Source organism: Colossoma macropomum, unplaced genomic scaffold, assembly GCF_904425465.1.
Source record: "Colossoma macropomum unplaced genomic scaffold, Colossoma_macropomum, whole genome shotgun sequence".
Classification (NCBI taxonomy): Eukaryota; Metazoa; Chordata; class Actinopteri; order Characiformes; family Serrasalmidae; genus Colossoma; species Colossoma macropomum.
Window position 1 is genome coordinate 21,209,447 of NW_023494809.1, and position 25,246 is coordinate 21,234,692.

Genomic DNA, 25,246 nt, shown 5'->3' on the forward strand with positions numbered 1-25,246 from the left:
CCTCTAAAAGCTCCCTCACAGAAAGTTGCTACATGAAATGTTTGTGAACACACTGCCTGATGTCTGAGACGCTGTTTCACGGTAGTTTTGTCATAAGGTTTTGGCCTAAAGCGTGTTTTAATCGATTTGTTTTAACCTGTTCATGGTGGAAGGATACATGGATACATGAAGGGTGTTCTAAGGCAAAACAGTCTCCGAAGAAAACTCCTTTTTTCAGATTTACAGTGGTTCCTATCAGCACCACTGAAAAGAAATTAGTAAGTTTATCTACAATGAATAATTTCTCATCAAACCACTCTGAATGACTGTTTACATCTCAACCACTGAATTATGAAGATATTTTTAAAAATCTGTGGAATTCACCTTTAAGTTTCTGCATACTTCTACTTAAGTCATTACTCGTTAAAATAACAGTAATCTTACTTAAGTGTGATTTTAGCTGCCCAGCTTCAGTGATGTGGATGTTGCTCACAAATCCATTACAGCCGCTAAGCTAAAACCCGCCTTCAAACAGCGCCCTCGGTTCCACGTCAATCATCCCATCCTCTGTGTCTGATTGGAGCACCGCAGCCAACGTCGACCGTTAAATCCTCGTTGCTCATTCGTGATTGGCGGAGGTTGTCGTTAAGCCCCGCCCCTGAGCGGATTGTTTGGAGTGGTCAGATGGAGGGGGACACACAGGATGGCAGCCCGGACTGGAGTAGCCTAGCCGCGGACATGTGGTCGAAGTGAATTTTGAGGAAAAATCCGAATTTGGTGAGCAGCACAATTCATTTAATTTTGTTTACATTTATAATGCCCTCTAACGGGGTTTGATACGTGTTGTTAAGTTGCAGTAAATCCACTTCCATTGCTGTTTTTAATGGAAACTCCAGCCTGGGGTGGCACAGCGTGTGGCATTTGCCTTTAACGTATGTATATGTGTATGTGCTGAGTGTGAAGGGGAACGATAACCTAACGGTCTAAAATGTCTCCATTCTTTCCTTCGGAACTGAAAACGCGACGGTAAATGATGAGAAAAAGTTTCTCTCACGTCGAGACTGCATATAAATTGTGGTCCTGAACTAAACGGATATCTGGGTCACAGAGAGCAGCAGCACTGTCGACGTTACCGTTGATTACAGTTGACAGCAAATGAGTATTGAATTTGGCGTATTTTGCATCCTGTGCACATTTTCAGCAACTTACGTGCCATATGAGTTAGTTCACACCTCTTTTGTTTTCATATTGGTCTCAGAAAACCCAAGTCTCAAAGGGGAATAACGCCTACATTTCTGCAGAATTCAGGCATTGAAGGGGAATTCCACCATTTTTTTTTATTTCTGCATAATTCAGTAGTTGAGATGTTAACAAAGTCATTCAGGGTGGTTTGATGTGAAGTAGTTCATTGTAGAGAAACTTACAGACTCTGATTTCTTTACAGTGGTGGTGATGGGAACCAAGCGTCACAAAGTCTACAATACAAATATAGACATTTAATTTTTTATCCAAAACCACACATGTCTTCTGAGGTTTATATGTAATGTTTATAATGGTAAAATAGTAGTATATCTGGATGAAGTGTTTTAGTTTGGGTACTATTTTGTCTGCATGTATCCCTCCACCATGAATGGCTTCTAAAAAAAAACACTTTGGGCCAAAACCTTATCTCAAAATAAGGTAAAGCAATGTTTCAGGCATTAGGCAGTATATACCTTTCTACTTTCTTTGAGGGGGGCTTTTAAAGGCATTACATATTTCAGACATCTGGTTCCTATCACCACCACTGTGAACAGTTCTGACTCAGTCAGTTTCTCTAGAGCAGAGCTTCTCATAGAAACCACTTGGAGTGACTTTGTTTACATCTCAAGGATTAAAGTACACAGGATTTTTTTTGAATAGTTGGTGCAATTCCCCTTTAAGTAGTAAACACACATTTGGAGTGGTTTGATGAAAAGTGGCGCATTGTAGAGAAACTTAAGTACTAGTTTCGTTACAGTGGTGGCGATGTGTGCAGTATTGCCATTTCATTTACTATCCAAAATGACCAGTGGACCTACTTGTGTCTTCTGAGTTTCTAGATGTAATGCTGAGCGGTAAACCTGAAAAAATAAGGTTATTTTTGGTACTATTTTGCCATGCAATGCCATGCACGTACCTCTCTGCCTTACATGTATTTTAAACGTGAGCCCAAAACGTTCTCAAAACCATTATAAAACAGTTATGAAGGAATTTCTCAGGAATCGGTTGGCATGTATTTTCATGCAGTAACTTTCAGTGTGGTAGCTTTCAGAGGAATCAAACAGTTCGGATGTCTGGTTCCCATCTGGTTCTGAGGCTGAAACTCATTTTATTTGAGAATTAACCATTATACGGTTATACCGTGGTCAAAGTTACAAATAAAAGCAGAGAAAACACATGTAGGTCAATTGATTATTGTGTGTGTGTATATATATATATATATATATATATATATATATATATATATATATATATATATATAGTAAATTAAATCGCTATATTTTATGTTGTAGACATTGTCTTGGTTCCTGTCACCACCATTGTAAAGAAATCTTTCTTCGAACCACTCAGAATGGCTTTTTTTTTAACATCTTATCAATTGAATATTGCGGAGATAGTGGAAAAAGTGGAATTTCTCTTTAAAAGGACCACCCTCAACTTTTATCCTGCTGATCACAAAACAACAAGAAGCTGTTTGGTAAGAAATTGGAGCACAAAATGTTACCTACAGCTTTCCTCATGAAGAACAAGCTGGGAGAGACAATGCAGAAAGCCTGCATCATGCCCAGAGTTATCTGCGTTGCAATATTGATGGGATTTTACAAGTGGGCTCTACTTGACTTATGAATAGGTAATGGGCAGCCGTAATGCTGCTCTCTCTCTCTCTTTGCTCCTTAATGGAGTGGCTGTGGCAGATGAAGCAGGATGAGCATGGCCTTCCACACACAGACACATTCAGGATGGGCTTGATTAAGTTAATGGCTGTGTTCACACCCTCAGGCTGCCGTTTGCCAACGTTGCCATTGCATATTCGCCCCATGCGCGTGTGAATGTGAACCATTCTGGCATGTTGTTTGTGTCCGAAGCTTAGCTGAATGCGATGGACTGAGACTCGGAGAGGAAGAGGAGGAGGGCAGGAGCGCTTTTCTTTATTTTGAAGAGAAGAGGTTGGGAGAAGGAGGTTGGGGGAGGGAGCGCCGTGCATGGGAGCGCTCCTCTGTTGCCGTGTGAACGGGCCACTATTGTCCCGGCAACCTTTCAGAGTGGTTTCCCTGAGGTCCCTGACACTCACCCCTCCCCCACATCCCTCTGTCCCACACATAACACAAGCTAACTCGCCATCCCCGTCCCATCCTGCCTGAACACTACAGCTCAGAAATGCTCTCCGGTTCTCTTCGATGGCCTACTTTGGGAGACACTCACAAAGACGTAACAGGCTAAACTCACTGTTTCTCTCTCATCCTGCCAAAACACATAAAATTAGTCCATGAGTCCAGTTCTTTACAAAAACACAAAGGAGAATTCCACCGCTTTTTCAAAATTTCTGCTTAATGTGATGGAGATGTGAACAGCTCGTTCAGAGTGGTTTGATGTGAAATGGTAAATTGTAGATAAGCTTATTGACTTATTCATTACAGTGTTGGTGATAGGAACCAGAGGTCACGGTATCTACAACACAAATATAATTGATGTATTATCCAAAACAGCTAGTAAACGTACACATGTCTTATGAGTTTCATATGTAATGTTGTTGATGGCAAGTGATACAACTGAGGAAAAAATGTTATTTGGGAACTCTTGTGCCTCATGACACCCTGCATGTACCTGTACACCAGGAATAGATTAAAAAAATATATTTTATGACAAAACTTTGTCTTAAAACTACTGTAAAACAATGTCTCAGGCACCAAGTAGCATATCCGTAACTGTTTCTTATAATATTTTTATGTGAGAGAGCTTTTAAAGGCCTTTAACTCTTTGGGTGTCTGGTTCCTATCACCACCACTGACTTGGTACATTTCTCTAGAACCGTGCAGTTCACAGCAAAACACTCTGAATGACTCAGTTGTTTAATTATGGAAACATTTTGGTGGAATTTCCATTTAAATGTACCAACCTAAGGTTTAATCACGCTTACCACATTGTAGAGAAAAACTGTTTGGAAAAATGAAGCAAAAAACATTGCGTAACCATCTTAACCATTGATTTGTGCTGAAATTTTGAAAAAACGATGCAGTTTCCCTTTAAATAAAACAATAGTCCACTTCTGTTTGATACACTTTGGCGCACACATATATGCAAGCTAACTCAGCCTCTCATCCTGCCAAAACACATCGGATTCAAAAAATACTCTCCTTTCTAATGCTTTGGCATGCTTATACACACACACACACACACACACACACACACACACACACGCTCAGTGAGTTAACACACAGCCAAACTCACAGTGACTCTCATCCTGCCAAATGCACACAGCTCAAAAATACAGAGCAGTTCTCTTTAATAGTCTACAGTTTGGCACGCACACTCGCTCCACACATATTGCACAGAGTAACTCACCATCGCTCTCCCGTCTCTCTGGAACACATACGACTCAAAAATACAAGCCAGCTCTCTTTGATGGCCGCACGCTTTAGCACACCCACACACACATTCACCAACACAGATAACACAGACTAACTCACCATCACAGGAGTGTTTCCTGCTGAACTGTAAATTCTGTACTGTAATGATCTGTTTACAGCATTTACTGTCAAAGTATCTCCAAGATTTGATCACTTTTTAAATATGAGGCATTCCAGATGTTAATTTTAGTATAACTGTATTCTTGATATTATACAGCTTTCTAAGTTCATGTTATTAGCCAGTGTGTACACACACAGTGAGGTCGAAAAACCCTGAGACCACATTGAAAGTCTATTATTGTTTTTTCTTTTTATTTAAAGTGGAATTCCACCAATTTTTCAAAATGCCTAAATGGATAAGATTCTAACAAAGTCATACAGAGTGGTTTGGTCTGAAATGCTTTCCTCTAGATAAACGTACTGAGTCAGAATTGTTGATTACTGAGTCAGAATTGGTGGTGATAGGAACCAGACATCCACCTCTAAAAGCTCCCTCATAGAAAGCTATTACATTAAATGGTTAGATGGATGATGCCTTGATTTATAAAATCTTTGAGAGAAATATTTGATCCGAATCATATTTAAAAAAAAAAATACATTCCTTGCAGAGAAGCACATGCAGGGTGCTGGAAGGCAAAGCAGTACCTAAAGAAAAACTTTTATTTTTTGGTTTGTTTGTTTTTCAGTTTTACCAGTGTTTCATATAGAAACAAGTAAGACACGTTTAGGCTAACTGGTCATTTAGGATGGTGAATAAAACCGTTATATAGGTGTTGTAGACACCGTGTTTCTATCATCACCACCACAGTAAAGAAAAGAGTCTATAAGTTTCTCTAAAATGAACCGTTGCACATCAAACCAATCTGAATGACTTTGTTTTCATCTCAGTGACTGAATTATGTAGGAATTATGAAAACTCATTGGAATTTCACTTTAAACCTGGAAATTAACAACAAAGTTTTAGAATTTTGGGGAAAAAAAATCACTGTTTCACACATTCTGCACTATTTGTAGGTCACTATTCAGGTTTAATCAAATTTGTGACATTGTCTGTGTTAAGGCCTAAGTCAGGATATTTTGTTGTATGTCCTTCATTGAAGCTCGCGTTCAGACGACTCTCAGGTGGGTTTCAGCTGCTCATCAGATACTTTCGAACAAACTTGTGGAGTCCATGCCAGCTCAGATGTAATGTAAGTTTAAGCACAGGCTGTCATTAAAATAATAGACCCAGTACCATGAAATTCATGTTAAAATTTCCAAAATTCTTTTGAAAAAGTTCTTTTCACTCAAGTTGTTCTGCAGATTTTATTATTTGTAATGAAAAAGTTTGTATTTACTTTAAAAATATGCAAAATAGAGACAATTTCTTGATGTTTTTTAGACTTTTGGACCCCGCTATGCATACCGGCACCCCTGCTCCCAGCCATCCTGCTGAAACACACAAAACTCTCGAAAATAGCTGAGGTTCTCTCTGATAGACTCACACGAATCTTACATCTTCTTCTCGAATTGCACACACACTCTTAATCAAACTCTGGAGGCTGACATCTCATTATCTCTATCTAGTGGTCTTGCTCTCTTTATTTCTCCCTTTCTCTTTCTCCATCTCTCTCTCTCTCTCTCTCTCTCTCTCTCTCTCTCTCTCTCTCTCGCTCGCTCCAATACCCTCGTAATTTCAGCGTGTTGTATAATTAGAGGGCCTCTGTACGCACTACTGTACACGCTGGAGTCAGAGCGCCGTGTAGAGACGCGACTCTTAATGAACACTTTACAGCTGCTCACACATTCATACTTCATTACACAGGAACAACTGAGTGTACATTTGAGTCTTAATTGGTTCGTCCAGGCTTCACCCACAAACACGTTCCCCCTTATTCACTGTTAGGTTTAACAAGCTTTACTCAGTGTTGCCATTTAAAGTAATGTGATGCTGTAGTGCTCAGCTCAGTTTTTTCAAAATAAAGAATACTTGATTTGGTTAATAATTTCAAATGATATTTGCTGTGTGAAAGGTCGCACTGTTAGGATAGATTGGGATCAGTTTTTTATTGGCTTAGGTTAACATGGTGGTAAACTCAACCTGCCTCGTTTCAGTTATCTACAACAACCATGACCAGCTGAGTAGCAAAGCATTTTGAACTGGGCTTTATATGGAGAATCTAAACTTATAAATACATTAGGTTGAATAAGATTTTAGCCAGGATTCTCTAAATCTCACCCAACCCTGCAAGAGTAGCTGTGAAAGAACACATTTGTGGGTTGAACAGTGACTGCTTATAAATCTCCTGGATTTGGTTGTAGGGCTGCATGATAAATCATTTGTTAATCAATATTGTGATATTGAATTCACAGTACTGCACTCACAGGCGCTAGAATGTGTCAATGGTGGTTGGTATAGTGTAGTGGGTGACAACTCTGCCCTCTACACTGTAGACTGGGGTTCAATCCCCCGCCTGGGTAAGCACCCTACACTATACCAATAAGAGTCCTTGGGCAAGACTCCTAACACTACCTTCACCAACCTGTGTAAAGTCTGGATAAGAGCATCTGTTAAATGTCGTAAATGTAAATGAGCGCTCTAACCATTCACATTGTTTTTTGTGTCTTGTAATCATTCATACCAACCTCAGATGTTCAGTGGGTGTTTTGATGGATCAGCGATCCACCTAGCGTAGCTGATTTCGGTGCAAATAACGTAGGCCAACTTTTATCACTTGCTTTCACAGGCTTACAGACCAAGGTAGTAGTGGGCAGTATAACAATGTTTTATTGTTATCGTGATAAATTATGTTACAGTATGCTTTTCTAAGCATATCGTGGATGTTCTGAGCACGTAAAGAACACTGATTGACTAAATGTTTCATTACAAAGTGAGCGTCATCAGGCCCATTTTGTTAGATTTTGTGCAATCTGTGGAAATGTGAATAAAAATCAAGTCAGTTTATTAATATCATTTTTATTGTTGTTATTATATATTGTTTTTATATGTGGCACTACAGGTTCGATTTTGTCTGTTCCAACCTATTAAATTTCAGAAAAACTAAATATCCTGATGCATATCATGTATCTAGAAAATGCTTTGAAGTATCATGATATAATATTTTTGCCAAATCACCCGCTCGTAGTCCGAGTTGTATCTCAGTTGCAGTATGTAGCAGTGTTATCACGGTGTGGTATACAGTGCATATTGTGAAGCCCTAGTCCTGAGATTTGAAGCTCGTGAGCAGATTTAAAGCCGACAGACTGTGACCCACGGTCAGCATTCACTTGCTGGAATCACCTTACCATATTACGCTGACAGATGTACACAAACAGCGAAGGTTGCAGGCTGGCCGCTCACATTGGCATGGGACCAAGGTTCAAGGTTGGGGGTGTGTTCAGTGTTTTGTGCTATTGTCTTTCATTTGCTGCTCAGTTTCTTCAGCGTAAATTCTATTACATTGCCTGACAAACATTAACAGAAAACTCGTTTTCTTCAAAATGTTTCAATGCACTTATTTGTTTTCTTTGTCTGTTGGAAGGACAACTTAACATGCTAAAAGTTCAGGTTTATTTTTGAGGAAAATAATATCAAACATGTAACATATTTGTTAAAAAACAGTTAATTAAATGCTAATTAATGAAGTCGTAAATTATCAACTCAGTCCACTATTCAGTTGATGATACTATAGAAAAAGATTAATCAGACGTTCTGTAATAATTAATACAATATCTGCTGACTGTGATCGTCACATCTCCAGAATGCCCATCGTCGCAGTTTTGTACTGCGAAATCACAATGTCATCATGTGTTGTTGCACCTCTAATTAAATACACCACACTATGATTCTCCTTGTGATGTTATCATGTGTTTAAAGGGGAATTAAAAAAAGTTAGTAAAGTAGTTTGATATAAAATGGTACATTTGTAGAGAAACTTACCTACTCAGATTTCTTTTGATACGCTATTCAATTTTATTTATTACCCCTTTTATTTACTATCCAAAATGATCAGTGAACCTACACGTGTCTTCTGTGTTTTTATATGTAATGTTGATGATGGTAACATAGAGGTTTCTGAAAAAAACACATTGCAGTTCATATTAAAACTACCGTAAAACAATGTCTCAGGCCGTGTATTCATAGTCATTATGCATAATAGCTTTCGGAGGCATTAAACTCTTCGGACGTCTGGTTCCTATCACCACAACTATGAACAGTTTTGGCTCAGTTTCTCTAGAGCTGAGCATTTCACACCAAACCTCTCTGAATGACTTGATTTACCTATTTATTTTACTTTGATGATTTAATCTTGTAGAAACAATTGAATAACTGATTCCATTTCCTTTTGATCCACCTTTGAGGAAAAAAAAGCTTCAAAACTTCCTTTTGAAGATAGTTTGGAGTCTCGTGATTATTTCTACAAAACCTGCATTTTGATGAACATCAAGCTGAAGTGAAACATGTTCAAAGTGGCTGTTTTATGCCAACAAAACCTTTGCGGTCATTTTTCTTTCTTAATTGAAAACTATCAGGCGGTAAAGTCAGTTTTCTAGGTAAAGCAGTGTCAGAGACCAAACGTTTGATGGACAGCGTACAGTGTAACTGTATGTGCTGTGCTGTGATTGTAGATGTGAGATGGGTGTGTCAGTGAGCTTTTTCACGCGTGTGTTTGCGGTGTGACCTCAGTGTATTGTTCTGGCCCGTGGGGAGGACAGGAAGTGGAAGATGTGACACGGAGAGGAAGGGGATGCGGGGAGCTGGGTGTGGAAGTGGAAAACAGGAAGCAGGAAGAGGGGCAGATAAGATGGCCGCTGAGATGCCTTCCCTTCCCTTCATCCCCTATGCTTCTTTACTCTCCCTCATCCTCCACTTTCAACCCCCCACAGCCAATCACGTGCCAGATGGCCTCTCAGCTGGCCGTTCCCCCCACAGCGGTCAATATTTCACAGCCCGCAACATTCTTCATCGCATCCAGTTACACTCGCCGACACAGCACAAGCGATCAGCATCACCAGAACCGCTGATTCGCTGTTTGGGGTGAAGATTATGAAATATTAGAATCAGTTAAAATCAATATGTGTATTTGTATAATATCTGTAAAGTTTGGTTGTCACAGTTGCTCAAACATGATTAAAAAATGGAAAAGGAAATGATTAAAATGAACCTCCTTAAAGCAGTTGATGTTGGAATGTTGGAATCAGTTATGATATTCAGTATTCAGCTTTCTGAATTGTTGGGCTGTTACAAATGCTTTATTAAGCTTGATAATGCAATTTAAAGATACATAAACAGTTAAAATGTACAGTCTTGATCAATCAGCAGTTACATGTGTGTATTCAGAGTATTTTTAAAAAGAGAGCTCAGTGCACTAAAATAATCTAATCGAACTGTGGATCAATCTGAGCTTTCATGATTCACTGAATCATTTTCTAAAGAATCATGATCGAATCACTGTGAGGTCAGAGATTTACAATTATTGTCCATGTGCGTTTTTGCTAATACGTGTGCAACGTGTGAATTCATTAGAACTGGACAGCTGAAAGGATGAGCAGGATTAGTTTGACTGTATCTTCTTTTCCTAATTCCTCGTAATCCTGGCGATGTGAATGTTTTCATGCCTCATCGTAGAGCCTGCGCTGGACTGGTGTGTTTACAACTGTGAACTGCTAAACACGTCTCCGTCACCAGATGTGTGTGTGTGTGTGTGTGTGTGTGTGGGTGATGGATGGGGAGCGGTTGTTTTGAAGTGTGACAGAGCTTTCAGGGTTAAAAGGCCACACTCCTGTGATTGATGTGTGATTGAGAAACGAGGGGGGAACAGCTGGGAGGGGGGTGTTGAACCCAAACGGAGCCGTGATGCACTGAAATGAAATTTCTTGGCCAAAACTGAAACTGAATTTCAGGACACACTAGGCCGAGCACAAAAAATGAGTTTTGTATGTATGTATTTTTTGTAATCTATCTCTGTCTGCATTTAAACGAAACTTTATTTAAAAAGTACAAGACAAGAAAAACATTTATTACATTATTAATACATGAATAAATATCCTCATAAGTCACTCATGTTGTCTTCATCTCTGGTTGAACAGAGATGACCGATGCAGGAGTGCTGAGGAAGTTGTGTCTTGATAACCACTATGTCCGATTCTCATTACCACAGAAATGATTTGTAGTGCTAGATTTTGGCCTATTTAAAGACATGGAAGCAGCAAAACTCTTTAGGTATCAAAAAATCCCATCACGTAATACCAAATGTTATCATTGTCAGTGAGCCACCAAGCATGCTTGTTCAAAAATCTAGATCTGCTGATCGGCTGTCTAATTTACATTCTGTTTGCATGTTTTAATGTTAGTGCTACTTGAGTAGTCTGTAATCCGTCATGGTTAGTAAATATACCCACTTTCCACACTTTACATTGAAGAGGGTTTTAGCCATACCCACTTTTGATAGATAGATAGACAGACAGACAGACAGACAGACAGACAGACACTTTAATGATCCCGAAGGAAAGTCAGCAGCCAGTAACAGTCACACAAAACAGGATAGTTATCATAATAAGGATGATGGTTTTGCTTTGTAATTTAAAAGAAAGGATCAGGAAAAAAAGGAAAGTTCAGTCTAGGTATCATAATTCTTGAAAAGTACTGTCACTGAGCTAATGGGCTCTCCATCATGTTGGTCATGTATTTTTATGCTGGTACAGTGCAGTGCAAAAGTCAGGGACCACCCTCTCTATATATAACTATGTAAAGCCTTCTTAACAGCTACTTATCCTTTCAGACTCATAGTGCTGAGTTGTCTTCTCACAGTGGAAGGATGGACAAAATCGCCTGTGGATGTTCTCAGATCTGAATCAAGAGTGGAGCTTGATTTTCTCCTCTCTCTCAAAATTCAAAGCTTTAAGTATTTGAACATTAAGTGTTTATCTGATGGGGACCCTTCTGGTGGTCTACCAGGTCTTGCACAGTCCCATTTTCTCTATAACATCATTTTTTGAACTCCATTTTTAGTAATGTGTGTTTTTTCACTTATTTTCCCTCCAAGTGGTTTATTTTATATCTAATCCCTTCAAAAATAAAAATAAATCCCTCGTGAAAAATAAAATGACTTGTACTTAATGGACCTTTGATGGGAAATTAAATGAAGGCTGGCACAGAGCTGTATTTCTTCTGCACGTGGAATCAGATGAAGTTTATAACTGTGTGTGTTTTTTTTCTGTCAGGTGTGTGTTTGAGGGCGAAACATGCCGCTAGTGAAGAGAAACATCGAGCCCCGGCATCTTTGCCGCGGAGCGCTGCCCGAGGGCATCGGCAGCGAGCTGGAGTGCGTGATGAACAACACACTCTCGGCCATCATTCGCCAGCTCAGCAGCCTCAGTGAGTCCACACACACCTACACACACTCACCTCAACACCTTTGTACCCTGTGAGTGCCAGTTCATAGAAATATTTGTTCTAACTGTAATGATATTGTAATGTTACATGTCACAGTTATCACTCATGATAGCGAGTGAGCTGTAATTTGATAGTAATTATTTTTCACTCGATGCTCATTGAAATGTGGAGAAATAGTGTGGAAAGTGCAGATTCTAAATTGAATTCTAAATAGAAAATTCTAAATAGATGAGGAATGAATTCGGTAAACAAGTACAGTGTTTTTGCTACATTTTTGCGTTATTTCTTTACCTTGAAATAAAAGGAAAAAACAAACTCAAACAGTAGAGAATACATGTTGAATGCAAATATAATTCTGTATGTAACTGACTCTGTAATTACCTGTGTAATTACGTAATTGCAGTTGAATAATACAGCAGGTGAATGAATAGCTTTCAGCATCTAAGGGTTAGTACAGGGGTGCCAAATGAGAACAAACATACTTTGTTACAAGGTTTTGTTCCAACAGCAGCGATAAACATGCTTTATTTTTAATGTAAGTCAATGGAACCAGACTTTTTGGCAAGTCATGTTGGGTCATTTCTTTTGGGCCATATATATATATATATATATATATATATATATATATATATATATAGTATATATATATATGTATATATATACATAACATTGTTAATTTGCTTTTGAAATTATAACCTTTATTTGTATATTGTGTTGTCTGTTTGGCCCTCAGCCCACCACAACTATTGCACTTTTACGTCCCAGCATTAAAAAGTTTGGGCCCCCCTGGGTTAGTGCATTGTTCACTTTTCTCACCTCTAATGTCCATTCATCGGTCTCTATACCCGATAACCACACTACAAAATGTATTTTCCTTCTCCAGTTTTGGCAGCACAGCTCTCCTAAAGTGATTTTGTGAGTGGGTGTTTGTGTGGTGTATTGTAGATGCCTGTAGAGGGAGAGGAGAGGAGAGGAGAGGAGAGGGGCTTTCAGCAGCAGCTGTGTGGGTTAAATATAAATGACTGAGCACAAAGGCTGGGGGGTGGAGGGGTACTCAGAGCCATGGTCACTGTATGTATGTGTATGTGTTAGAGTGGGAGTGTGTGTATGTGAGTGTTTACACTAGAGTGTACTTTGGTGTGGTGTCACAAGTCAGGGACTGGTCAGGTCGCTCTTCCTTCCTGTAAATATTTTTTATGAAACTGTCCTGCCGCCTTTTGTCTTAGTTTGTTGTTATAAATAGCTTCCATTGTTGGTGCTATCATTAATCTCTGTTCTTTAAATACATGCTGGGAGAGTAGAAATACATCTGGACCTGGCGATTCAACTGCATCAGTTTTGAAATGTTAGAGTCGATTATAATGTGCGCTCGTTTTTTGGCGAAAATTGAATTCTCAGGGCTCCCAAGTGGCACAGCCCAGCATGGGCCCTGTCGGGAGATCAAAAGTTTGATCCCCAGCGATGTCACAGTCATCTGTAGCTGGGAGTAGTGGTCTGCATTCCCACCATAATACATTGACATGACATTAAATGAAGATAATACGATGGTTATTGTCATTTTTTAACAGAGAAAATACTCACATTTGTGGGTTTCTTTGGTCGCTTGCGCAGCCATCTTGCCGGTTTTTCTGTTTTTTCTCTTACTCCATTTGGCGTGTGCCTCTGAAAAACCTCTGTTTGGAGGGCCAAGTAGCCCTAACACTTCACCCTACCCCTCAATCTCAAAAAAAAATTGGGACACTCTATCCCTAACGCAAATGTGCAAAACGGAGGGCTAAGGGTTAAGTGGTAGGGGCGAGGGGTGAAATGGGATTGGGCCTTAAGCTGCCCTATGGCAGTCTTTTTCCAGGGTGACTAATGCAGATGGACAGCAGTTATACAGGTGTGCAGGCAGGAGTGGGACAAAACGTTTAGGTTGCAGATGGAAGCAGGAAAAACGGTGACGATTTTCAGTGGGAGAGGGAACAAGACTGAAAAATCAGTCCTGGGCAGATATCTAGCCAGTCCAAGTGAGCGTAATTGTTCTCTCTCTGAGTGGGTAAGATAGGCCTCCTTCCCAAAGCGTGATGCCAACCCGGACGTCTGCTAGCTGACATAACAGAATGAGCAGTTAGTGTTTTCGTCCAAGCGTGTTGAGCTGTCAAATAACGATGCCTTAGCATCAGTTCAGAAAGATGCACTTGGTGGCTAGTCTTCACCCTCCCAACACGGCAGCTTTGTGTGATAGAGCAAGACTTAACTAGAGGATGGAATAAATCACGGAAAATATTGGGTTAAAATAAATAAACTAATAATGAAATAAATCCCTCTTGTGCTATTTTTACATTAAAAAACAGAACAAAAAGCTGTGTTGTGGTAGTAATTGTCAATGTTCCACTACTTGAACTTGAACTGAAACTTTTTAAGTCAAAATGCTTTTAAAAAGGTTTTATTTTCTGTTCTGTTTATTTTTGATTGAAAGATTTCCAGCAGAAATTTGGTGTGAAAATTTTGGTGCGTTTGGTGTATTTTTAGATGTATTTAGAAAATAGTTCTGAATTGTACCAAAATAAGTGCTGATGCATCAATATATTCATAAAGAACAGTACTGAGATCCTTGTGAAAAGCTGTGAAATGACTGTAGAAAGCTAACAGGGTGGAGCAGCCCACGTCTGTGAATATTGTACAGTTTGTCTCGTTCTAAAATGTATCTAAAGTGAATACCCTCCTCTTTTCTCCTGTGCTGTAGGTAAGCATGCTGAGGATATATTTGGGGAGCTTTTTAACGAGGCGAACATGTTTTATCTGCGTGCGAACTCCCTGCAGGATCGGATTGACCGCCTGGCCGTCAAGGTCACTCAGCTGGACTCCACGGTGGAGGAGGGTGAGTGTCTTCTGGGAAGCCAAAGCTTCGGGTCACCACTCGATACATTTCGCTGCCAGCTCATTCAATATTATATCTAGAATTACACGCTAGATCAGTGGCGCTGGACGCCCTTAGAAAAAATGCAAATGGTAATTTTTTTCTTTCTGTTCTTTCTCAAACTCAAAGATGATGTGGTAATTAATGCACTTTTACACACACCTGGTGATACAACTTCTCTACATGTCCAAAAGTTTGTACTCTTCTGCTCATCCAGTATTTCTTTTGAAATCAAGGGTATTAATAGGAAGTTTGTCCCCCTTTGCTGCAGTAACAGCCTCTTCTCTTCTGGCAAGGCTTTACACTAGATGTTGGAACATTGCTCTGAGGATTTGATTGCATTCAGCCACAAGAGCATTAGTGAGGTCAGGTACTGATGTTGGATGATCAGTTCTGGATCACTCCAGCTCATCCCAGAGGTATTGGATAGAGCTCCATCACTCCACTGCTCCAGTGCAGGGGGTTTTATACCCTTCTGGCTGACACTTGGCACTGGGCATGGTTGACTTTAGACTCCTGCAGCTGCTCCAAAGCATCCATTTTATTGACAATGCTATAATCCTATGGAGATTATACAAGCTGTGCAATTGAACTGTTGTGTTAGCAAAGGGTGCAACTTGAAATGTACTTAATTGAGGTGTATACTTTTGGATATATAGTGTATTTTATCACATTTTGTGTCAGTAGGGTGACCAATCGTCCTACTTTTCCAGTACGTTTTTTTTTGGGACATCTGGATGGGATTTCGAAATTGCCTAAATTGTCTGGGATTTGGCTTTGCTATGATCACCCGAGTGTCAGGGCCAAAGAACACAGCATATTTCTGACAAAAACTGTTATTAGACCACATCTTTGTGCTAAAAATCTGCAGTAAGTAAGATGAAACACAAAGTAACACAAAATGTGTTAACATTAACTGAAATCACAGAGGGTGGTATGCAAAAGTTTGTGCGGCCCTCGTCAAAGTACTTGTTTATGTTCTATGTGAAAATACATTAACATCCTCTACAGAGAGAACACACACTTCTCCGCACATTTTAATGCACAGTTGTTGTTTATTTGCTGCAGTAAACATAAAAATAACATAAACTGTGGCCTGTGCAAAATGTTATGGCACATTTTATGTTTTGTTTTATTGTTTCCCAATGTGTTAAACTCAGCAGATAGTAAGAAATTGAACATTAACATTTGCAGGAAATTTAAGTTTGTTTGTTTAAGTCATATTTAAGTTTGTTCCCTGTATAGGATGTGTTATCTAATTTTCACTTCAACAAACAACAAATGAACAAAACATGTAATTTGACCGGGGGGTCAAATTATTTAAAACATTTTTACAGGAGCTGTAACCAATCTCTCTCTCTTTCTCTTTTTCTCTTTCTCTCTCTCTCTCTCTCCTTTTCTCCCTTTTTCTCTGTCTTGCTTCTTTACTTCTCTTATTCTCTTTCTCTCTGCATGTGCAGTTTCTCTTCAGGACATTAACATGAGGAAGGCCTTTAAAAGCTCTACTATTCAGGACCAGCAGGTGGTGTCCAAGAGCAGCGTTCCAAACCCTGTGAAAGAGATGTACAACGTCAGCGACAAACCTCCTCCCCTCAACATCCTCTCACCGTACAGGTGAGTCTTACTGGGTGTAACGTGGTCGGAGGTCCCGTTGTGGTCCCTTTCTTTCCATTGATGACGTGAAGGGGGGGGTGATGAATTGTGCAGCAACAGTAACTGCAAACCTACAAAGTGAACCTGTATAAAATGGCCAATGAGTGTAGGTACAAGGAAGGTGTACCAAATAATACACCAACTCCTGGTATGTGAGCGTATTTTCTCATTGCTGCTCACTGGAGGTGTAAAACCTCCAGTGATTTTAAGTGTTATGCATCTCTTGATTCTACATATCTCGAATTATATAGTAGACAGGTTCTGGTTTGGTTCAGATAAATACAACTTAAGTGCCTGTCACACTGGCCCTTTAACAAAGTAAACCTAAAACATTGCAACCTCTTCAAATTCTGGATTAAAAAAATGGAATTTGAGTGTGGGAATGTCCATAGCATAAGCCCTGCCCCTCCTTACCCACTTCACTCTGATAGGAAGCGCACAGATACCTGGTTTCAACCTTGACTGTGATTTCCACGAAAGACAGCAAATGAGAGATGCTCGGAAGAAGCTGAGGGATGTATCAGCCATACAGTCTTAGATTTTGATACGCTGTTTCAAACGTTCATTTCAGTACTGTATTGAATCATTACACAGTGAGGAGACTCTTGTCTTGTCTTGCCTCTTGTCTCTCAAATTCTTATACATTTGGATGTTACTCTAAATCGAATAGAATCTTGTTCAAACCATATACTTTCATACTTGTCAGGCACTTAAAAATGGGAAACAAAACAGCATAGCTTGAAAGTAAAAGATGGAATTCAACATCTGAAGAAATATAGGGCAGCCATGAATATGTAAGCATGGCAAATGTAGTGCATATGCAGGTTTGCTCTTAAAGCACTGAATAGTCATAAATATTTATGCATATCAAACAGAGACTGTGTGGTAGTGACATTCCAAGGGACAACAGTAGCTGTGCAACATATGTTTGTGATTTTTGTGAATAAATAATGGATCACAGTGCACTTAGAAGAAAATAAACTGTCTAGTCATTTTAGTGGGATGATGGCATATATATTAGTAGACAATGTCACAGTATGCTTTTTCTGCTTTTCAATATGCACATTGTGGATATCATCAGTACTTAAAGCTGCTCAAAAATGAAAGAAGTAGCATTGCTGAGACAGGTGGAAAAAGAAAGCATGTTAAAATAGGGTGTGCATGCTCTGCTTCGAGTCACCAAAGAGACGTCCAAAGCCTCTCTAAAGCCTGAAATAATAATTTAGGTCATAAGCGTCGGGATGGATTCCACAGAACTTTTTTGGACCACGTCAGACATCTTTACATATTAATGTCACAAGCACAGAGTCTGAACAAAGGTCTGGATCAATGTTTAGGTGTCAAATGCAAAATCAACATCATACTGATGAAGATATGATGACAGTAGTGGATAATTCACTTGCATCCTCTGAAGACACGTCTTTCACCCAGTTTTAACTGAGTTCTCTTTGAATGCTCTTTCAACACGTTTACAATCATCAGGTTTATCTGCTCGTGGAAGGAGTCTGAAGCACAACCAATGTTACAAAATATTATTCTACACATTGTGTTTAATTACAGTTTTCACTAGAGGGGTCTCCAAATCCCAAATGTTTCATTATAAAGAGAGCATAATTAGTCTGTTTTAATTGATTTTACAAAACACTGAACAAATGTCATCGTATCACAAGTGTCTTAATTAGGGGTGCGGGGAAAAATCGATTCTTAGATGCATCGCGATGCGGACGTGAACGATTCACAAATGTCAAAAATCGATTTTCTAAATATTTAATTTATAACGTATTGTTGACGGAACGTAAAAGGCGGAACTTGGAAGTGGGTAAGTGCAGCGCCCGGACAGTCTGTGGCAGCACATAACAAAAACACAAGTGGATGAGTGAGAAACCGACCGGCTCCCTCTGTGTTAAAGCCAGGTTAGATCAGGAGTCACAACCCAGCCATTTTGTCCTTTCAACAAAAATCAAACCACCTTGGGAGCCACAACATTTAATGTCCAGTATGTTTCAGTATGTGATAATGTCCTAGTATGGGCTAAACAATATAAACAAAAACGCGGACTTACTCTACTCTGCTTTAAGCTTCAGCTATAGCCGCTTTCCTCCCATCTCCGCCAGAAAACTTTTCCTCAGAAGTTGATCAGTTAAATGTCTCTTAACGACTGTTTTACGAGGCTGAAGTCGCTTCTTATTCTCCAGCTTCATGTTCGAATTTACCCGTTCCACCTTAAAATCTTACTGAGGCGCCGAATGTAAATGCGGCACCATTTAAGGTGGAACGGGAGAATTCGAAACAGAAGCGACTTCAGCTTTGCCACTTTTTAGTGTATGACAGTCTCTCATTGCAGATTTAACTTACCAGGAAACCAACTGCGCTGCTTATAAATGCGAATAACGCATCGCTGCTGTGTGACCTGCAGTCCGCACGCCGGTTCTCAGTCGTTGCGAAACAGGGCTTTCGCGCTATGTTGTACACCCCCTGTCTCAAAGATACTTTACTGACACAGCGATCCCCCCCGTCTCTAAAACGAGACCAGAACCGAAGTTATAAAATCACTAAAGAAAACGGGTAGAATAGCTGTAACGTGCTGCGTGGACATCCATCACCACTGGATCTTATTTCACCGTAACTGCGCATTTTATCGCAGATGAGTAGCAGCAGCTTCTCGTGCTCCAAACAAGAGCACTGAATGAGAGCCTTCTAGTTCACTTGCCACATCACTTCCATTTGATTTCTTAAAAAAGATATTGGAAGTAAATTCATTATGGATCGTTACAAATACTTTGCTTTAAAAGTACCAAGTCACTTTAAATAACAACACTGAGTCACTTTAAAATGTATACTGTCTCTATATTCTGTGTATATTTTGTGTATATTTAATATATTTCAGTTGGTTTTTCTTGTATTTTTATTTTTACTTATTTACTTTCTGTAGAGTAATTAGAGTCTCACCACAAGCATTTCAATGCATAAATGTCCTGACCTGTTGTGCAAATGACAAATAAACTTGAAACTTGAACTCGAAACTTGAGCTCACACAGTGAGAGAATATAAATGCTATATAGACAAAAAAGATGCATCGAGATGCATCGATAATCGTTTTATAATCGCATTGTGGCCCTCTGAATCGTAATCGAATCAAATCGTGAGGTGCCTAGAGATTCCCACCCCTAGTCTTAATATTACATTTTTTGCCAGATCACCCACCCTTTGCCTCTAGTCTTAATCATGGTGTTTGGTGACACAAAGAAAAGCTTTAAAAGATTGATCTGAACAGCTTGATTGAAAATCTGATATAAACATGAACTGTTATGCACAAAACAACGAAAATTGCGGAAGTACAGCTGTCCAATGGCATGAAATGGCAATATAATTTCCATTATGTAAGTGTGTGTATGTATGTGTGTGTGTATGTGTGTGTTTTGACCTTTTGATCTTTCTGTCTCTACAGGGATGATAACAAAGAAGGGCTGAAGTTCTACACAGATCCCTCCTACTTCTTTGACTTATGGAAGGAGAAGATGCTGCAGGACACGGAGGATAAGAGGAAAGAAAAAAGACGACAGAAGGTTCAACACTGCTCTTTCTGTTTCCTCTCCTCCCCGCCATATTTCAGCTTTAGATCCTTTTATATTAGGTGGATGCGTTATGTTGACTGCACCTAAATATTAAATGACAAGATATTGTGAAGAAAGATAAAGATATATTTCGAGTTAGTATTTGTATTAACATTTGTAAATGGTAAACTGGGACAGGAGCAAAGGCGTTGTGTGGACGGCACGCTGCAGAGAGAGGTGAAGAAAGTGCGGAAGGCGCGGAACCGCAGGCAGGAGTGGAACATGATGGCCTTCGATAAGGAGCTAAGGCCGGACCACCGGCATACGCACTCACTGCACAGAGGAGCCTCTTCTGAAAGCTCCATGTCACCAGAGAACAGGTAAGAGTGAAAAAGCAATAATGCAATCTAAGCAACAAGTGTTCTACAAAAGTAATCACACCAAATTATTGTAATCACAACATTCTATCAAGTTCAAAAAAATGTGACATTTCATTCTTTTTGCATTTTTTTTTTATTCTTTTAAATTGTGTTAATTTTAACTTTATAAAGCACTTCCATCTCCAGCCAGTAGAGAGTGTGCACTCCCTGCTCTCCTCTGAACTCAGACATCATAACTTTTAAATATATTGTACACTGCATGATGCACACGCATGGAACTTAGATTTTCTCACTGTCTGTGGCATCAATTGTAGGTCCCATGGTCAAGAGCACATGGACCATGGCTATCTAACCATGCCCAACCATGCTGGCCACGCCCACACATACTCTGGCCCTCCACCCGGTATGGCAGCCCTCTCAGCTCACGCCCAGATGGGCATGGAGCAGGACTACAGGGCGGGATCTATGGCCTACCGCTCAGGCACATTGGGCCGCCCGCACCAGGCTCCGCCTCCTCCTCCACACACAGAGACCATGAATGGCTCCATGCCTCTCCCTCATGTGGACTACAGGTTTGTGCTTTTCCTTTTTTTAGGTTCATTCTGAGTGGCTAGTTTTAATCCAGCCACTCATTTAAATCTGACAGCTTCCTGTCCAATACAGATGTACTTAAAACTCAGGCTTCCATGTTTTTGCTGGGGCCCTGTATTGGAAGCTTTATCTGTGGCCTGAAGCTATCAGGACCAGGATCAATCAGGGTCTAAATCAAAGCTAGGAACTGGTTGATTCAGCAGTATAACTTGCACAGTTATCCGAAACATAAACCTAGCTGGGAGCTCCAAAAAATCCATTAATATTATGCAGATCATATATGTCAGTGGAAATGCTGCCACCTTGTGATGAAAATAACAGGGGTGAACACGATGCATCGTCACTGAACTTTTTCAAAACTAGGTCCTGAGTCAGAAAGACTAGATATTTCTCGACAGTAAAAATATTGTATACAGTTAAGATCACAAAAGGGACAGAACAGTTTAATTAGCATTGATTTTTACCTGTTTCCACAGTCTGGATTACATGAATTCAGCACCGCCGCCTCCGCCGCCAGCTCCTCTTATCCCATCAGCCCAAACGGCCTTTGCCATGCCTCCCATGGGCCCTGTTCCACTTCCAGGCCATCCCGGACCAATGGGTGCAGGCACAAGCTACATCCCACCTGCTCCTTCTGGACCAATGGCTGCTCCTCCTCCACCAGGACCCCCGCCTCCTCCCCCCAGCACCACCCAGTCAATCACACCCAAACGGCCATCTGTGCCCAATGAGGCCCAGCCCACTACTGATGCTCGTAGTGACCTGTTGGCTGCTATACGTATGGGTAAGATGTTTTATTTGTGTCAGTCAGTGCAGACAAAGCTGTATAAAGCACAACAGGGTTGTGTTCTCCATAGTGGTCACATAAGAGATGCAGTCATTCCGACAGACTGTAATACACTACACTTAGTAAAAACGGCTGTGTACAGTACCAGAAAACGTTTCTATGACCTGTAACGTTTTTAAAAGCTTTTTTAAAGAACCATATACATAGCTGGTTATTCATTATGTAGAAGAATCTTTTAATGTTTAATAACTTGTCATGGTTCTACATACAGCATATGCTAAAGGTTGAACATCCCCTGATCAGATGACCTGTTTCGTTTATTTTTTAAGTGAAAATGTAAACACATCCTATACACAGAACAAATTTAACTATAACTTTTTTCTGCAAGATTTAGTGCACAATCTACTTACTTGCTGGGTTTTACATGCCCAAATAATAAGAAAACCTTAAATGTGCCATAACATTTGTACAGGCTACATTTTATGTCCAACCCCCTCAATTTTGTTAAATTTAGCAATGTGGTGTACAGAAGTATGTTCTCTGTAGAGGATGTGTTAACTTATTACACCTTGATTTTCTCAGTGAAAATTTGACCAGAGGCACCCAATCGTTCGCACACGACTGTATAACCATCGAAAAAAAACCAATGAAGAACCCCTTCCTTTAAGGGTGTAGAGGAAGTGAAGCAGTGCAGAAAGAACTTTGAAGCCATAATAAGTAATCAGTTTATCATATAATAAGTGCTGTTAGGTTAATTGATTATAGTTGCAGTAGAACTTAAAGCTATGACAACTCATCCACTAAAAAGGTTCCAGGTACTGTAACAAAGTGGACGTACTGTTGAAAATGATATAAATGTATTTGTCCCATGCAGGTATCCAGCTCAAGAAGGTGCAGGAGCAGCAGGAGCAGCAGGCGAAGCGGGAGCCGGTGGGCAACGACGTGGCCACCATTCTGTCCCGTCGCATAGCCGTTGAGTACAGCGACTCTGAAGATGACTCAGAGTTAGAGGACAATGATTGGTCTGACTAGAAAACACTCAAAAAGAACATTTCACATACAGGCACACGCACAGCCTCTCTTCCGTGTACATTAACAGTGCAGTATCTACAGCACCTAGATATAATAAGTGCTTACATATGTGAATAAACGCACATTAGGATGCCTGACCAACAGTTCAGTTAGATGTTAGATAAATAGCAACTTTCCCTTGATGTAAAGCAGCTGACCTTTCCCATTCTTTTCTAATGATTTTTAACAAAATTGCTCTGAATAGGCAATATGGGTGTAGTGAATAGTTAATCAGAGAAATGATTACGATTTGGTCAGAAGATCCACTCTGTGGCCAGTTTTATGAGGCTGGTGGCCTGCAAGAGAATGTAGCTATGCATGGAGAAGTATAGGCCATTTGCTATATAGAGCACATGGGAGCATGCTAAGGTGACTGATCACGCAGTCTTGATTGGTCACGCTCACTCAGCTGTGCTCGATCCATTACGTCTGGAGAAGAGATAACAGAAATGAAGGAATGGACTGGGGGTTGGCATGGTGATGAACGTGTGAACTCTGGTCTCATGAGAATAAACAGACCAAAATGAATCATGTCGCGTCTGTTCCTGGCCGACCGGGCCCTCATCATGGAAGAAGAGACTTGCGGGACTCGTGTCTCTATGGAAACAGTACAGCTGGGATGCGGATCTCCATGGCAACAGTGGAACGGAGGTAGCGAGCCAAGTGATGCACGCGAGTGAATAAACAAGCAGAGGCAGAGAGTTATTTTTAATGCACAGCACATTCTTTTAATACAAAAATTAACAAGATCTCTTAATTCCTTATACTAACCAAAGCAATAAAAAGATAACCACTAACACCTTGGAAAAATATACACCACGTTCACACAAACATCGTACAATGTCTCAGTTAATTAGTGCATGTTGATTATCATTTTTTAATAGTATTTTGCAGATAAGTAACTTTGTTGTGCCATTTCTCATCAAAAAATAAAGTGCATTTCACAGTTAAGACTACGCATACGTCTACACAAGATGCTGTAACTACTGCACCTGCCCCTGTTCCTCAGGTCATTCAAGAGGTCTGGGTCAATGCAATTTCAATTGTAGTCCATTCAGCAACTGTATACCATGAGGAAATTTGCTTGTGAAGATTTCCCCCTAACTCCTAGACTCAAAGCTATGTGCCCTAGGAGTTCTTCTGCTATGCCCTTTAACTAAACTGGATAAGGAGACTTCAGCCATACCAGTCCAATCCAAGCCCTTTTCTCTGGAAATACCATGGATTATGTCCTTTATGACATAACAAGCCATTCTGCAATCAGTTGTGACACCATAAGTCAATCTGCAATCAATTGTGACATCACAAGCCATTCTGCAATCAGTTGTGTCACCGTAAGTCAATCTGCAATCAGTTGTGACATCACAAGTCAATCTGCAATCAGTTGTGACATCACAAGTCATTCTGCAATTGTAAAATCACAAGCTACTCTGCAATTAATTGCAGAGACATCATAAGCTGCTATCAGTTGTGACATCACGAGTCATTCTTCAATCAAATATGACATCACAGCTCAACAAGTCAATCTGTAATCAGTTGACATCACAAGTCATTCTGCAGTTGACATCACAAGCTACTCTGCAATTAATTGTGACATCACAAGCAATTCTTTAATTAAATGACATCACAACTCAAGTCATTCTGCAATCAGCTGTGACATCACAAGTCAGTCTGCAATCAGTTGACATCACAAGTCATTCTGCAATTGTGAGATCACAAGCTACTCTGCAGTCAATTGTGACATAATGAGTCATTCTTTACTTAAATATCACATCACAATTCAACAAGTCAATCTACAATCAATTGTGACACCATAAGTCAATCTGCAATCAGTTGTGACATCACAAGTCATTCTGCCATGAGCATCTAGTGGATTACATTGCACAGTCATCTACGATTGGTTACAGTTCTGTCAAAATAAAAGGAACAACCGGCAAATGTCCATTCACCAAAGCTTCCATCAGTGCCACTAATGCCTTTTGGGCATTAAGCACTTGCTTAAAGTGATGTCATAATATGAATTTTGATTTAATATTATTAACATCACATCGTAGCTTTTATCAAACACTAAAGATTCAACAAAGGTCAGGATGTGGCTTGGAAGCACAGTCCCCATCCCAAACCCTGTGAAGCACTCTCCTCTCCTTGTCTTGCTCGCCTTTGTGCATGTATGGACTGCTGTACATTGATCTTTTGCCCACTCGAGTCAGATACAGATCAGCACTCACAGAGAAAAGGAGACAAGGAAAAGAGGTTATATTGGGTGAACTGGGACATGGCCCAAGGTTAACTGTTCCTAGGAGCA

General features: G+C 40.0%; 1 protein-coding gene across 1 annotated transcript; it reads left to right on the forward strand.

The window, feature by feature from the left end:
- Window positions 1-648: 648 nt before the first annotated feature.
- wasf3b (WASP family member 3b) lies at window positions 649-23,457 on the forward strand. The gene is made up of 9 exons (XM_036558275.1): window positions 649-756; window positions 11,832-11,985; window positions 14,732-14,866; window positions 16,366-16,519; window positions 20,007-20,124; window positions 20,311-20,492; window positions 20,807-21,064; window positions 21,560-21,867; window positions 22,745-23,457. Exons 2-9 carry the CDS (start codon window positions 11,853-11,855, stop codon window positions 22,900-22,902), a joined length of 1,446 nt encoding a protein of 481 aa, XP_036414168.1. The 5' UTR covers window positions 649-756; window positions 11,832-11,852; the 3' UTR covers window positions 22,903-23,457.
- The last annotated feature ends 1,789 nt before the right edge of the window (window positions 23,458-25,246 follow it).